General features: G+C 33.7%; 2 protein-coding genes across 2 annotated transcripts; both read right to left on the reverse strand.

Annotated features, from left to right (window-relative positions):
• Nucleotides 1–10,777: 10,777 nt before the first annotated feature.
• Nucleotides 10,778–13,077, reverse strand: LOC115712499 (L-type lectin-domain containing receptor kinase IX.1-like). The gene has a single exon (XM_030640786.2). The coding sequence runs from the start codon at nt 13,013–13,015 to the stop codon at nt 10,913–10,915; it is 2,103 nt and encodes a 700-aa protein (XP_030496646.2). The 5' UTR covers nt 13,016–13,077; the 3' UTR covers nt 10,778–10,912.
• A 2,026-nt stretch (nt 13,078–15,103) lies between these two features.
• LOC133036550 (uncharacterized) lies at nt 15,104–16,300 on the reverse strand. Its single transcript, XM_061113076.1, has 4 exons — nt 16,045–16,300; nt 15,842–15,943; nt 15,588–15,762; nt 15,104–15,488 (listed from the first exon to the last, which is right to left on the reverse strand). The coding sequence occupies exons 1-4, from the start codon at nt 16,164–16,166 to the stop codon at nt 15,390–15,392; spliced, it is 498 nt and encodes a 165-aa protein (XP_060969059.1). The 5' UTR covers nt 16,167–16,300; the 3' UTR covers nt 15,104–15,389.
• Nucleotides 16,301–17,086: the final 786 nt, after the last annotated feature.

Raw genomic sequence — 17,086 nt, forward strand, 5'->3', positions numbered from 1 at the left:
GTGGATCATAATCTCTATATACTTAGGGGTGGAGGTTATCCATAGTACCCTATATGTATATTCTTAGGGGTGGAGTCCATTCCACAATTCCCTATGAAACACATATCTTGTTTAAACATGGAAGTAATATAATGAGTCAGCTATTATCAATATAAATTCTTGATCTTGATTGTATGTTCCATTTCGTTTTTACTGTTGTAAGTAAAAGTTTGATACCTTTGAAAGTTCTTTGTTAAAGTTTCACACTACCTTAATTGAGTGGGAGAATTTTAAAGTTCTATACCCATCTTCATTAGGTTGATAATTGTGATAGGTACTTAAGAACACTACTGAAAAGCAAATCTAACCATTCACATGGATAGGTATAGCTTATCATAATTATGAGAATAAGATAAAGAACTCTAGTTCAGTCCATTCGAATGACTTGAACCAAGAATTCTTAATCCTCATAAAATTTGATGGTATCTTAATTTTGATTACTTTATCTCTGGCATGTATTTTTCACTTCAAATACTAGTCTGCTATGTTGATGACTTAGTCTTGACTTAATGATTCAGACTAATACAAAAGTCACAACTAGGTAACTCTCCAAACAATCAGAGTTTAAAAGTATTATTTAACCAGACATCTGCTATTGAGTGGGAGCTATCTGAGATGTAATCAAATAGGGAACATTAGAAGATATTCAAGAAGGATTTATGAAAGTGATCTATATGTTAAGGAACTGTGTATCAGTTATCCTTGTATCTCACCATCTAATTTCGATTTCTATAAGATAGTGCTTACTTTGGGGGTGGAGGAATTATTGTATAATAATTCAAGCTCTGCCAGAGAAGAACTATAACTTGGTCTATTCGAAAATACCAGAAAGTTATATCACTGAAGAAAAGTCTACACTGTATTATCTCAATTACATATTTTAAAATATGAGAGATATGTCTTCTGTTAATCTCGTATGTACTTTTAAAACAGTAAAGATTTCAGTATCCCTTGATGAGTAAAGCATATAGTAAAGGATGTTTCATAAGTGTATTTATGAACTAGTTTCCAGAAGTTTGGGTGGATTCAAATATACTACACTTGATCTGAAGATCAAGACATCAGATTGACCTATTTGCGCAGTTTGTTTTATATTAGTGCAAGTGGGATTTTGTTGGGTTTTATGCCCTAAATAAAACTCTTTACAATCTGATTAGTTATCAATATAAGAAATTTGAAGTGATTGATGTTTGCATGAATTTTACATGCTAATGGTTTAATATGTTTATTATAGTCATACACACAAAATCAGTTAAATCCAGATCATATGTTTATTCACAATTACAGTATCGTCAACACAGTGGAATGTGATTGTGATCATATGAATCAAAAGTTTTGGTCCCTGTTTCATCAGTGTTATTGGATTTACACTAATGTGATAATCAGCGATGATGTGTACTTACACTTGGAGTAAGTGTTATGTTCTTTCCAGGACATTAGTAAAGTATACTAGTTTCGAATGTATGGAGTATACATTGGACTGGACCGATATTGCAACTAAGTTAAGATATTACAAACTTACCGTTATACATATCTTTCCAAGTCAATATCAGTAGTTGATCTTAAGATTAAAAGAATCTAAATCCTGATATGCTTAGGCTCAACTCAGGAGTGCTATTCATGTTCTTAGATTTATTAGTTAAGCTTACTTTCGGGTCAGGGTGATACGTATATTTCGAGAACATGATAGTATGATTGAGTGGGAGTGCTGAACATAAATATGGAATCTATAGCTTCTACTGGTGTATAGAAGTTAAGTGATGATTCCCTTCGAGCTTAGCAAATAGAAGTAAATGGATGAGCTCTTGTTTAACTGACTAATTATTAGATCACTAAATACCATTTACAGGTAGCTAAGTGTTTTAAGGGGCAAAATACATTGAGGGGTGAGAACGGTAAAGAAATCCCATCTCGATGTAGATCATCTATATAGAGGATCTTTAAATCACAATAAGATTATAACAATGGTTAAATGAGATAGTATATTGATATTGTGGAACATACAATATGCTCTATATAAGTCTGAGAGTGCAATTCTAAGTTCTAAGAGTGGATTCAACGAAGAATTAATAAGTAGGAATTTACTTGGTAAATTTGGTTCACTTATTGGAAGCTCAGCATATAGATCCATGGTCCCCATTCTAGTTGAGAACATTCTGCTTGTAAGACTCATTAATTGATTCGTGATTGATCAATTATAATTCTAAAGTTAGACTATGTCTAATTTTATGAATTTTCACTAAGCAGGGGTGAAATTGTAAAGAAAAGAGTTTCTAGGTTTATTTATTTATTAATGGACTTTATATGTCTAATGAATAATTAAATTAAATGACAATATTATTTAATAATCTATTTTAGTTATTAAATAATTAGTTTTGGCATTTAAAAGGTTAGAATTGGAAAATTGGCGTTTTTGAGAAAATAGAGATAAAATTTGATAAAACTGCAAAATCAAGTGAGGCCCATTACTACACCTTGGCCGGCCACTATATGGAGTTTTTCAAATTAATATTTTCATTATTTTAATGTTAAATAATTCCTAACCTAAACCTAGTAGTTGCCTATAAATAGAAAGTGATGACTCAGTCAAATTACACAAGTTTTCACAAGCTTTTCTGACAGAAATTTCTCTCTTCAGAAAAACTGAGCCTTCCCCACTTTCTATACCTGGCCGAAATACCTCTCTCTTTTCCCTTCATCTTTTTCGTGACCCTAGTGAAAGAGTAAGTGCCCACACACAGCAAGCAGTAACTCAATCATAGATTGGAAGACTGTGAAGGATCAAACTTGAAGAAGAAGGACATTCGGGCTCAGATCTTGATTATACTCTGCTACAGAAAGGATTCAAGGGTTAGAGATCTGAGTGGAAGGAGACATTAATTCCGCTGCATCAATGTAAGGTTTTCTTAACTTTTTATGTGTTTAATTTATCGTTTTTAGAAAGTTCATATTTAGGGTGTTTAAACAACATACTTGTGAGTAGATCTAAGATCCTGGTAAAATAATTTCCAACACTATATTCAACACTCAATTTTCCTAGTTATCACTATAATAGAGCATCTAACACTGCATTCAACTCTCAAGGTGGATCAAATAACACTAATGCTGAATGTGAAAGCTTTACTACTCAATCAGGGGGGAGGTTTCCAACAAATCAAACCAAACTTCAGTGCTAAATCTATCATAAAACTGGACATTTGGCTCTTGAGTGCTTCTATTGGTTTGATAAGAGCTATACTTGTGTTCTTCTCACCCTTGATGGAACCAAATACATGCAAGCTCACACTGCTCAAACATCTCAAGGAACTGATCACATGAAATCGTACCCTGACTCGGGTGCTACCAATCATTGCACATTTGATGTGAATAACTTGGTGCAGAGTACTGATTACAATGGTCAAGACAGGATATATGTTAGAAATGGATCAGGTTTGGCAATTCAACATACTGGTTTTACTTTGTTTAAGTCTCCAAATTCAGATAAACCTTAAATTCTTAAGAATTTGCTGCACATACCAGAAATTACTAAGAATTTATTAAGTGTCTCTAAGTTTGCTCTTGATAATGATGTTTTCTTTGAATTTCATCCTCTTGTTTGTTATGTTAAGGATCTGAGGACCAAAGCTATAATCCTGACTGGGACCCTCCACAATGGCCTATATACTTTTGATCCTGACCAATTTCAGGTGCTCCCTCAGTCTCCCTCATCCTGTTCAGCTCCCAGTCTTAAAGATCAGAAACATGCTTACTTTGTTACCTTTGATGATAGTAGTCTTAAATCTAATAACAACATGTATACTTAGTGTAATAAGCCATGTATGTCTAATTTTGATTTGTGGAACAATAGGTTAGGCCATCCTAGTCAAAGAATTGTTCAATCTGTCATGAATTCTTGTAATATTTCTGATAGTAATAAAAACTTTGGCTCTGTTTGTGAAGCTTGTTGTTTAGGAAAAATTTACAAAATGCCCTTTCCTAAAGTATCTCAAACTGTCTACACTGAGCCATTACAAATAATTGTATCTGATCTTTGGGGACCTTCACACACCATTTCCCACAGTGGTTACAAATACTATATGGGTTTTGTTGATGTCTACACTAGGTTCACTTGGATATACCTACTCAAAAATAAGTCTGAAGCCTTAAGAACCTTTCAACATTTTAAAGTTGAGACAGAACTTCAAATAGGTAAGAAGATTAAAACTCTGCACACAGATTGGGGGGAGAGTTTGGATCTTTCACAGAACCATTAAGACAAATAGGCATACTTCATAGCCATCCATGTCCTGCCACTCATGAACAAAATTGCCTTGTTGAGAGAAAATATAGGCAAATTGTTGAACATGGCCTAAGTCTCCTTGCTCATGCCTCAATGCCTTTGAAATTTTGGGATAAGGCTTTCAGAGCTGCTGTTTAAATCCATAATAGATTACCAACACCTGTCTTACAGCAACAATCTCCCATTGAGTTGTTGTACAATATAAAACATGAATACACCAATCTAAGAACCTTTAGATGCCTATGCTATCCCAAGATCAGGCCTTATAATAGACATAAGCTTAATTTTAGATCAGCTCCATGTACCTTTGTTGGGTAGAACTAAAATCACAAAGGTTATACGTGTTTAGATGCTTCTGGTAGAATGTACATCTCTAGGGATGTAATTTTTGATGAGTCTAAGTTTCCTTACAAGCCTACTATCTCTAATACCTCATCTGCACCGATTCACAGTCATGAATCTTTACCTTCTGCCACCATTCCCAAATCAACGCCCATATACATAGCTAAGTTTCTATTCCCTGATGATAACTCAGATGCTTCTACACGACTCCTATGTTTTATCCTGCTGCAACAGCTATTCAACCTACCCCTGTCCCAAATCCTATCATCTCAACACAAGAGCCAAATAGCCCATCTGTTTCCACCTCTGATGAACATATGGCACCAATTCCTAGCATACCTGTCACCACTCCCACTTCAACATTGCATGTGCCTCAACCATCTGTTCCTACTCATGATCCTACAGCAAATAAGCATTCAATGAAAACAAGAGCCAAATCTACCATCTACAAACCTAAGGTTTATCTGGCCATTCATGAACCAACTAGTGTCAAAATGGCTATGAAACTAGAAAAATGGCTAAATGCAATGAATGATGAAATGGCAGCTTTAAAAAGGAATGTCACCTGGACATATGTTCCTCTACCTGATGTAGGACCCCTATTGGGTGCAAGTGGGTTTACAAGATTAAACTAAACCCTAACGGGACTGTTAATAAGCTTAAAACTCGACTTGTTGCCAAGGGATTTCATCAGCAACCAGGTTTCAATTTCACAGAGACTTTAAGCCCTGTTGTCAAACCAGTGACAATCAAAATTATTCTGTCTCTTTCTTTGGCAAAGGGTTGGTGCATTCAACAGCTGGATATTAAATAATGCATTTTTAAATGGTGATTTGAAGGAAGAGGTTTACATGTCACAGCCCCTGGCTTTGAATTGCCTGATGCTCCTCATCTGGTACGCAAACTAAATAAGGCTATATACGGATTGAAACAGGCTCCAAAAGCATGGTTCAAGAAATTGCAGTATTGTTTAATATCTTTTGGATTTGTTTCCTCTAAATTTGATTACAATCTCTTCATTCAACATACATCCAAGTATGTGATTCTCATCTTGGTGTATGTTGATGATATAATCATCACTGGTAGTGATGCTGAACAGGTTTATTCACTGATTCAGGCTCTAGACAACAAATTTTCTCTAAAAAATCTTGGCAACGTCCATTATTTCCTTGGTATAGAAGTTCAACACACTGATTCTGGCCTACATCTTTCTTAAGGAAAGTACATTAAAGATTTATTATGCAGAGCTCAAATGCAAGATGCCAAACCAGCTCCTACACCAATGACAAATGGTTTGAAACTTTCAGCATATCAAGGTGATCCTATTGACAATCCACAACACTACATGTCTATTATTGGTACTCTTCAATATCTCACCATTACTAAACCTGAAATATCATATAGTGTGAATAAAGTCTGTCAATTCATGGCCAATCCTCCTCATCATCACTGGAATCCAGTGAAAAGAATTCTCAAATATCTAAGTGGAAATGTGTCTCATGGTTTAACACTTCAAAAGCCCACTGAACTTGATGTTACTGCATTCTGTGTTGCAGACTGTGCTAGTGACCCCGATGATCTAAGGTCTACTTCTAATTTTTCAATATTTATGGGATCAAATCTTGTGGCATGACAGTGCAAGAAACAACATACAGTTTCCAAATCAAGCACAAAAGCTGAATACAGGAGTCTTGCTCAAGTTGTCTCTGAAATTACATGGATGCACTCTCTGTTTACTGAGCTCACAATTCAGCTTCCAAGAACTCATGTTATCTGGTGTGATAACTTAAGCACCATTCTTTTAACAGTTAATCCTGTACTTCATGCCCGTACTAAGCATATTGAGCTGAACCTGTATTTTGTTCGAGAGAAGCTTACTAAAAAAATGGTTAGTATTCAACATGTCCCTGCAGCTGATCAAGTTGCTGATGGGCTCACAAAGGCCACCTCCACTGCTCGATTTGCTCTGCTCAAGAACAAACTTGGTATTGGTCCCAGCACCAATTCCAAGCTTGAGGGGGAGTGTCATGACAGTTAGTTATAACTATTTCGGTTATAACTATTTTGGTTGTTTGTTATTGTTGTTGGCTTTTCTGTTTTCCAACTGCCTTGGCCTTTACTTGTATATAAACTCTTGTAGCTCTCTCGTTCAAAGTAATGCAATAGCAATCTTTCTCAGCTTCTTCTTCTTCTCTTTTCTCTCTTCTTTCAGCTCAATTCTTTCTCTCTTACTTTCAGTCTTTTGTTTCTTGTTTCTTTAGTGTTCTTCAACAATGGCTAGAAGGAGTTCTAACCTTAACACATATAATATATTACAGATTTTATAATTAAATTTTAGAGTCCTTCTTCTATAGGACCATTAAAAATTACCTCATAAATAGAGTTATTTTTCAACCAATATCTTAGTGCCCTATTTTAGTTGGCTTCGCAAATGAAAATATAGGGGTTGTTAGAGAGTTTCACATTGATAATGTGTGAAAACTAAATATCATACATAAAATGCATAGACTACTCATTTAATTACCAATTGGTTTTGAGATGGAACACCATACACCTTACCATACACTCACCTAATCCTACTTTCTAAACCACACACATCGATTGATCCACTTTTTTTTTCAATTGTGATTACCATTAGTTCTTGTTCTTCTCATCTCCATCAGCTTCAAAATTTTCTTAAGCTTCTTAATCTTCTATTTCAGTTTTTTTTTGTGCGTGTTCAGTCTCAGATATCAATTTTTGATTTTGTTCATCACTCCCTGATTTTGTTAAATATATGTATTGTTCTTTTGTATATGTAATTCGGTGTTTAGTATTATATACTTGATTTTTATGCCTTAATGATTATTTTTGGTTGTTCTGAATTGTTTTTTATTTTAATGTAATTATGGTAAGGGGAAATTTTCCAAGGTGAAGGTTCTCTCTCGTGATGTTATGATAGTTTCCATTGGCAAAAAGAGTTATTGATGTATAGTTTTTTTTTATTATTATTTTATTTAGTTATTTTATTTTGCAGTTTTACAGTTGTTTTAGTAATTTTTTCATGTTATTGTTTCAGAGTTGAAATTTTAAATACTTACGTTCTAACTGGAAAATAGTTATTTTCCAATAGTTCTAGACTTCTAGTGTTGCTCTGGTAGTTCGGTCCGTAGGTGTTTAGATGGAGGCTTCGTATGTATTTTGGAGTGTGTACAGTATAAATGAAAAAAATTTAAAGTATGAATAGTATTTTTGTAAAAAAATTTATGTAACAGTAAAAATGTAAAAGTGCCTCCAAAATCTAGCATTCTTATAAAATTACATTGTATACCCACTTTACTTTCATGTTTTAATTTTTACCTTTATTTTTATATTCTTTAAAATATACCCACTTTTATAGATGATGTCCCCATTATATCCTTATGTTAATGTAAATTATGTGTTAGACTTAAAAAGAGGGTGAGGGTGTACCAACCCACTCATAAAAGTGGATATATTTTAATGAAATATATTTTAAAAGTATTTTTAATTAATAGATATAAAAAAGAGGTATTTATCAACTTATCTCAATTTTTTTCCCTGAATATCCATATTTCTTATGGGCTAATTAGAATAATAACGCAACACTGGACTACTCATAGTTTTGTAAACAAAAAAGCCTAGCCCAAATGACTAGATTAGTTAGAAGCTTGTATAAGCAAATTAGAAACAAGGTACTGCCAGTTATCTGATTTGTTTCTCAAAATTCATACAAAAAAAAAAAAGGGGAATAATTGCATAATGTACAATTGTAATTTTTTTTTATATTTTTACGTTTAAAGATTTTTCTTTTTACATTTGTACAGTTTTTTTCATAAAAATAACAAAAAAAATTATATAAAAATAAAAGAAAAATAATATTTAAAAAACATCAAAACAACAACAAAAAAATAAATAAGAGTAAAACATAAAAAGACCGTATTTTTTATAAATAAAATCATAAAAATTGTAAAAATATTTATAATTCCGTATAATCGTATTTTTGTAATTTTTTTTATTATTTTTGTGTATTTATAAAATTATCCCAAAAAATAACTGTGTTTAAAAATATCATTTTATTTAACATACGTTAACATGTGAAGTTTTCTTTTATCTTTTTGGACCACCAAAATTACCAGCATTACAAAATGATGGCGCCAGATTTGTTTTAGAGGAAATTACACTCTATACTCACTTTTTGTTTCATATTTTAATTTTTACTTTTATTTTACTATTCTTTGATTTATACCCACTTTTATAAGTTATATCCCCATTATGTGCATTAGAAAGTCTAATTTTGATAAGTTTTGGGTGCATTTGGGATAGCTTTTAAGAAAGCTAGAAGCACTTTTTTAAAAAGCTATCATTCAAAATGTGTTTAGTAAAATTAGAAAACTAGCTTTTTTAAGAATTTAAGAAAAAATTTTAGCTTTTTGCAAAAGTTGGCCAACATCAACTTTGAGAAAAGCTTGTACGGAAAGCTATTTTGTTGGTTTAATGAATATTTCACTTGACAAAATTACCATCATTCTAATTATAAAATTCTCTTTTTACCATTTTATTTTAAGATTCTCTTCTCCCCAATATATCTTTCTCTATCATCTTTATGTAATAAATAATATTTATGTAATTTTTATTATTATTATTATTAATAAAAGTCTAACTTATTATTTTACTACATATATTTTTTAAATAAATAAATATTATAAGAAAAAAAAATTATTGTAATTGGTAATAAAATAAAAAATAATTATAAATATATTAATATGTATGAATTTATATAAATAAATTAGATAACAAATATCATACTTATATTGGTAATTGTATATTTAACAGCTATTCAATCATCTAGCTTACCAAATACTTACATACAACTTTTTCAACTCACAACTATTTTAAAATTATATTTACCAAACACTCAGCAGTTTTTTCTCACAGCACAGCTACAGCTGCTTTTTCTCACAGCGCTACAACTGCTTTTTTTCACAGCACAGCTGTGCCAAACTGGCCCTTTGTGAGGTTATATTTAGTACTTTGATTATAAAAGAGGATATTTATCAATTAAAATTATTTTAGAGTTGTATTTGGTTAATGTGTAATAAAAAGGGGTAGTTTTCAACTTATCCCTTTATTTTAGTTATTTTGGGCTCGTTTGGTATGCCGTATAAGGGTCGTATTGTATTAAATAATAAATAACACTACGTTTGGATAAAGCAATGAATTGTATTAATTATTACAACCAAAATTTTTAATACAATGTATGTTGTATTATTTAATACATAACAAATGGTCTGTATTAGCTTGTATTATAATATTTACAAAGGGACCCGGAGCAAGACCCCGACCCCGACTCGGGACCCAAACCCAGATCAGGGACCCGGGACCTAGACCTGGACCCCGACTCGGGGCCCCGGACCCCGACTCCGACTCGGACTCGGACCCGGACCCGAACCCGGACCCAGACTCAGACTCGAACCCAAGACCTGGAGTCAGACCCGAACCCGGACCTGGGACCCGACCCGGACATGAGACTCGTGACCCGACCCGGACCCCGACCCGAACCCAATCCCCAGACCCCGACCCGACCCGGACCCCAAACCTAGACCCGGATCCAGACCCCGACCCGGACTCGGACCCAGATCCGGACCCAAATTAAATAATACTAATACAATACAATACAACACAATCTATTAATACAAGTCAATACCAAACATAATATTGTATTCAATAATACTAATACAATATAATATAATACAACACAATCCAACACAATACAATACGGCATACCAAACAAGCCGTTTATGAATTGCTGTGAAGAAATTACAGTAACCAATTACATCAACTCTTTCAAATACTATAATAAAAGGAATAAAGTTGCCATTATAAGAAAAGTAGTAATTATCTGAAATACTCTGGTAACTAATCAAATATCATTTTATTCATAAACAATCATAACAATAACAATACTCTACTGAGAGGAGATGTTGAGAAAATTAGTTTTGCTAATTTGGAATTCGATCCCAACCCAATAAATGCTCCAAAATTTTATTGGTTTAAAAATATCAAACCATTTTCTTCATGGGAAAAGCATAACAATTGCTATAGAAATAAATGAAAGAGTTACACCAATTAAGCAAATAAAAAGTAATTACAGTTACATAGTTTTCCTTCTTAATATAAAAATTTTGGTTAGCATAAACATTAGAGATAAAGATCAGTACAAAACAAAACTAAACAAGATTGCACACTAAAAAATCAACGTGTATGCATATTTAGCAGAGCTCTAGAAGAGCCTCCAGATCCAGAACCAGAAGTAGTTGATGACTGAGTAGTATAGCTACTATAAGTACATTGAGTATGTTCATTAATGGTTCCAGTTTGCCCATCTGATGTATAAGTGAACCTAAGCATATCCAAAGGCGGAGCAAAATACACCGGCACCGGCAACTTTGCCGGAAGTCTAGGCAAGGGAGCTTCAAAATTGAGTGTATTTATAACTTGTTTTATAGAGGGTCTAATTGTGTGGTCAGGATGGCAACACCATAAGCCAACTATCATTAAACACTCAATTTGTCTTTGATCAAACCCTTTATTTAGTCTCTCATCTGCAGCTTCAAGGATTTGGCCTTTTCCATATAGCTCCCAAACCCATTCCACAAGGCTTGTTTGGCTTGGCTTTGCTTTAAGATCAACTGGTCTTCTCCCACAACTGATCTCAAGTGCAACCACTCCAAAGCTGTACACATCGGTTTCTTTACTAGCCTTTCCTATTGTGACACATTCAGGTGCTAAGTACCCCATTGTGCCAGCCAAAACGGTTGTTTGTGACCCTAACTCGTTGTGGTCTATGAGTCTGGCTAGGCCGAAATCTCCTAGCTTTGCATTGAAGTTTGAGTCTAACATAACATTGCTTGACTTGATATCTCTATGGACCACACATTGTTCCCACTCTTCATGAAGGTATAACAAGGCAGAGGCTATGCCTAGGGCTATTTTGTGTCTCACTGTCCATTTCAGCATAAGCTTGTTGCCAAAGAGATGAGTGTCAAGGCTTCCATTGGGTAAGAATTCATAGACGAGGAGGAGTTCGCCTTGTTCGTGACACCAACCAATGAGTTGAACCAAATTTCTATGCCTCAAACGGCTAATGATTTTCACTTCTGCTATGTACTCTTTTTTCCCTTGCTTTGATCCTCTTGACACCCTTTTAACTGCTACTTCTGTATTGGATTCTTTTAGTAAACCTCTGTAGACGCCTCCGAATCCGCCTTCACCTAACTTTCCTTCTTCAACAAAGTTGTCTGTTGCTCTGCTTAGTTCATCATAAGTGAACCTCTTAGGTCCAGTTTCTTTCTCAAATTCATTGTCCATAGATAATTCACCTCCATGTTTCACATTAACTACTTTTTCTTTACTAGCCTCTCTTCTCCAAAATATGAACCAAGCAAGGCCTGATCCAATGCTCACAACACAAAACCCCACAGATAACCCAATCCACAATCCCTGTTTCAATTTCCCTTTCCCATTATCAACCTCCAAGCTTGAGTTGAATGACCAAGAATTTATGTTGTGTAACTCAACAAATTGACTGGTAGAAGCAGAGAAACCAACTCTAACAAATTCAGGCAAAAACTCTCTCAAATCAACAATATGAGAAATTGTAGAATTTTGTACAAAGATAGGATTCTCAGCATAAGTTAAAAACACACTCAAATTTTTGCTAGTAGAGTCGTAACTTACCCATGCATTTGCTAGTGATCCATCTTTTATGCTATTTTCCCATGTGACATTTTTCACTGATATTATGGAATTAATGTCTATTCCCACATGATCAGAGCTAGGATCCCATGGGTCTTCAAAGCTATCAAATTCAACAGCAACAATGCTGTTATTGCCAGAGGCATTGAAAGCAAATTCAGGAGTAAACAAAGCAAGGTAACCACCACTTGAATTGAAGGGAATTCCAGACTCAAAAGGTGCAAGGAAGAAAGAGATTCCATCCCCATATCCTGCTTTGTCAAGTGCTTGCATTGTAAAGGAGAAGTGTGTAGTGAAATCAGTGAGCCTTCTTGTTCCAGCTTCCCAAAGGCGAATCGGCTGCGAATATGAGGCTCGGCCAGCGCTGCCAGCTAGGGAACCAATAGCCTGGTTCTTTGTGAGTTGGAGAGCTCCACTTGATGTGAATGAATCTCCTTGGAATGTAATGTCCACCATGTTTGGATGAAAAGAAGTGAAGTTGAAGAAAACTGAATTGCCATGTTCGGGTAACAACAATAGTAAGAAGAGTATCTTATTAAGAACAAAACATCGGAGTGTATGTGATTGAAAGAGGATTGAACTTTGGTCGAAGAGAGCCATTGTTTGAAAATTTTGAAATCATAAACAAATAGTGTTTATTTGGATGGAGAACTCTAGGAGTATTAGCTAGTAGTTAATCAACCTACCTAGTTGTCCTAATTCATAATAACATGGTTTTTATAAATTGATAGGGAAATACGTTTGGAGTTTTATGTTGAGTTATTGTGACTAAATAGTTGACAGAGGTTAATATTATAATTAAGAAAGAAAGTCCACTATAGTAGTGCCTAATTCATTTTGACCATTTTTCCTTAATAATTTCTGTAGTATTATTTGTATGTTTGGTTATGTATTATGAAATGTAAAGCAAAGGAAACAAAGGGATTAATTAGTTTGGATGATAAAACAAGGGGAAAAGACAAGATTGGACTGAGGAAGTTATATCAAATATTTGAAAATGCCATGAGACAAATGGCAGGTGATGTAAGTTTCTATATGCGTAACTAATATAGAGTATACATTTATATATTTATATATGAGAGCCGAACACCACTAACTGCCGGTTGCCGGCTTGGACTTATTTCTCAAGTTTGGGAAGGCATAATAAAAAGAGTATCGATAAGATTGGATGCACATGAAAAAGGGTCATTTTCATTCTAATTGACCTTATGCGGAGTCAACAAGAAAAGAAAAGAAAGAATATTAAAAAACAACAGAAGATGAAAGTACTGTTATGTCTGTGTTGTTAATCACACGTATTGTTGCCTCATGGCACTTCAGCTGGCCGGCCTTTATATATTTATGTATATATATGTGTGTGTTTCTTATATAAATCATTGAACAGGTGGGCTTTATGGGATAATCAATGCCTCTGTATATGAACTTGAAGGGTTTTTTTTTTCTTCTGGGTGTGTCCTTTTCCTTTCTTTCTTAAGAGGAAATAAACTCTAATATGTAATAATGTTGATAAAATAAAATGTAACAAATATATTAATGTGGAACAAATTGGTAATTGTGAAAGTTGTATAAACATCATTTGAAGAGTATGAGTCTGGTTACAACTTATAACAAATGTGTAAATGAGAGTAACATATCTTAATTTTGAATCTAATGAGCATTAATTGTTCTTCAGTTTTGGAGGAGATGCTATTTGGAGAGCTAACAAGTGTTTGAATGTTTCAAAGTGATATGGGAGAAGATTTGAAGTGTTTTGGTGAGTTTTTAACCAAATATGAAAAATGCCACAAGAGACATATGTTGCTCATAGTGTGCCAACAAACATGTCGTCTACCACTTTGACAACACTATAATTTTGGGGGATTTTGTGAGCGTGCGTGAGCGTTCTAACACCCAAATAGCCTATCATATATTAGTCCCGTGAGCTCTCAATTTTAAATCAGTAACAAGTAAAGAAGTTTTTAATTTTAATCTATGATAAAGTTTTAGTAATTGAGTAGATGTAATATTTGGTGAATGATTAAATTTATATTAAGAAAATAATAATAAAAAAACAACCAAACAAATTGGTATAGTTTGAAATACAAAGAAATTATCAAAAATTATATACGTAAAGAGCCTATTACTCTATTGTAGAATAATGAGATAAGATGAAAATTAACTTTTATTACACATTAACTAAATATAATTCCAAAATAATTTTAATTAGTAAATATTCTTTTTTATAATCAAAGTGTCAAATATAATCTCACATAACATATCAAAATTAGAGTTCCTAATGCACATAATAAGGATATGACCTATAAAACTAGGTATAAATTAAATAATAGTAAAATAAAAGTAAAATTAAAATAAAAAATAAAAATTAGATGTAGAGTGCAATTTTTTCTAGAATAATATTGTGATATACACTACTACAAAAACACCCTTTAAAGGCGGTTTTTAAGCCCTTTAGGCGTCGGTTTTCGCGAAATTCGCTACCGACGCTGATCAGGGCGACGCTAAAGGGTTTATATGAACCGACGCCATATATACCCTTATGGCGTCGGTTATTAGCTGGGAACCGACGCCATAGGGGTACATATGGCGTCGGTTCCTAGCCAATAACCAACGCCATATATGGCGTAAGAACCGACGCCATATGTACGCGAATTTCAGTTTTCCTCATTTTTTTTTTAAATTTAATTATATTATTTTAATTTTATATTTATTAATTTATATATTATTTTATTTAATTTAAATTACATATTTATTTAAATTTTAAATTACATATTTATTTAATTTAATTATATATTAATTACATTTTAAATTAAATAGTAATTAAATTTGGGTAAAAACATAATTTGATTTCATAAAAGTAATTAAATATTACACAAACATGTAAAATTAGTTAAAAATATTAATAAGTTAATAAATTTAATTACAAGTTAATCTATAAAAATTACATAATGAAGAAAAATTCTTCGACCTTTGAACCTCAATCGTCACCGTGAATCACCGCCATCAATTGTTCGATCCACTTTCGCTGTAGTGGTAACAATTCTGTTTTTGGATCGTATTGCTTCTTACCCCCAAACTGTTAAAAAAATTAAAAATTTATATTAGTTTATGTATATGTATATTATATATTTGTTATTATAAAATTTATATACTATGATCAATAATTAAAACTTACAGCTTTTTGATCTTGTATGTAACGGTTGGGGTTGGCACGTGCGACGATGTCAGTGATATATTTCAAAACATAAAAACCGCATTCTTGGCTTTTAGGTTGTCTTGGACAGTTTGCTTGTGAAATTCCTTGCCACGGGCCAAGATACTGATGTGCGTCCCCTATATACATGAATGCCCTGTTTGGGAAAATTATATTAGCATTTCAATTCGTTAGTTAAATTAAATTCGTTACATAAGAAGTCATTAAATTATTACCTTCCGATCATTTGTTCTATTTCTTCGGGAATTGGGCGGCCTTTTACAGGGTTTAAATGGATAATTTTCCTTGGCGCAACCACCACTAGCGTCCAATGCATCCTAGAAAATTATATTGGAATATAAGTAAGATAGTATAAAAATAATTTGAAGACATAATATAGAAATGAACAATTAGCACTAAAGAATTTAATAAAGTTTACCCGATATTCCAAGGAATAAAGAACATTTGGTGGTTGTTGTTCATTAATGATAACCAATTAGCCAATCGTCTTGCCGCATCGTCAAAAGACTGACTCTGTTCTTCATCGTTGATCCCATGCATTGTGAGAAGCTCTGGGTCGTAAAACTTGAAAATTTTTCTCAGACCGTTGATGCTCTCCCATATGTGCCTGCCAAAAAAAGTGTTAGTGCCTTATAATAATTTAACTATAATTTGATATAAGGTTAATTAGATTAAAGAAGAGTATACATCATTCCAAACAAGATTCCCTCGGTTGCCGATGTAGTTACACGTAGCAACTCCGTCGCAAATCCTCTCCAGATAACGTGATCTGGGTACGCGGTGCAATGAATCCTCGGGGGACAGAAATTGTGATTATATCACGTTTATCTTTGAGCCTTAGGAATTCATGAATCATCCATTTTAGCGAATTAGGGATCAACGCCATCTTCTCTTCCGTGAACAACTCATCTTCCCGTGCACCACGGCCTTGTGGAGAAAGCATCGGAGCTTTCCCCTTTGACGCATCACGTCTTGAGGGCGGTTGAGCGAGTGGACCCTAAACAAAACAGAACATAATATATATATATCAAATTTTATCTAAATTCTACCGAAATTTCGACAGCATAACGGTTGTAATTGAATGACCCCAAAAATTTTGAACATGGCTGTATAACGACAAATAACACATATATAACAGTAGTTTGTTCATCCATCCCACCGCAAAGACATATATTCGCGTAACCTACTTCACTACGGATGAATATTGAAGATATTCAAACTCCACTAATCATTAATAATTAATTTCAGTTGAGAAGTTACCTCGGTTGTTAAAATTAAGTGTTTAGGCCAAGGAAGGAACATCTGGCACACGTCCCTAACATATCTGCACTCTTCAATTGGGACTGGGATTTTAGCGTCCTCTTGCAGGATTTCCGAAACCATGATCCGAGCATGTGAATCATCGTAATCCTGGCAGTGAACTTTGATCGTACCCACATGCTCGTACAAATACCCTCGGG

This window comes from Cannabis sativa, chromosome 4, assembly GCF_029168945.1.
Source record: "Cannabis sativa cultivar Pink pepper isolate KNU-18-1 chromosome 4, ASM2916894v1, whole genome shotgun sequence".
In the NCBI taxonomy this organism is placed as follows: domain Eukaryota; kingdom Viridiplantae; phylum Streptophyta; class Magnoliopsida; order Rosales; family Cannabaceae; genus Cannabis; species Cannabis sativa.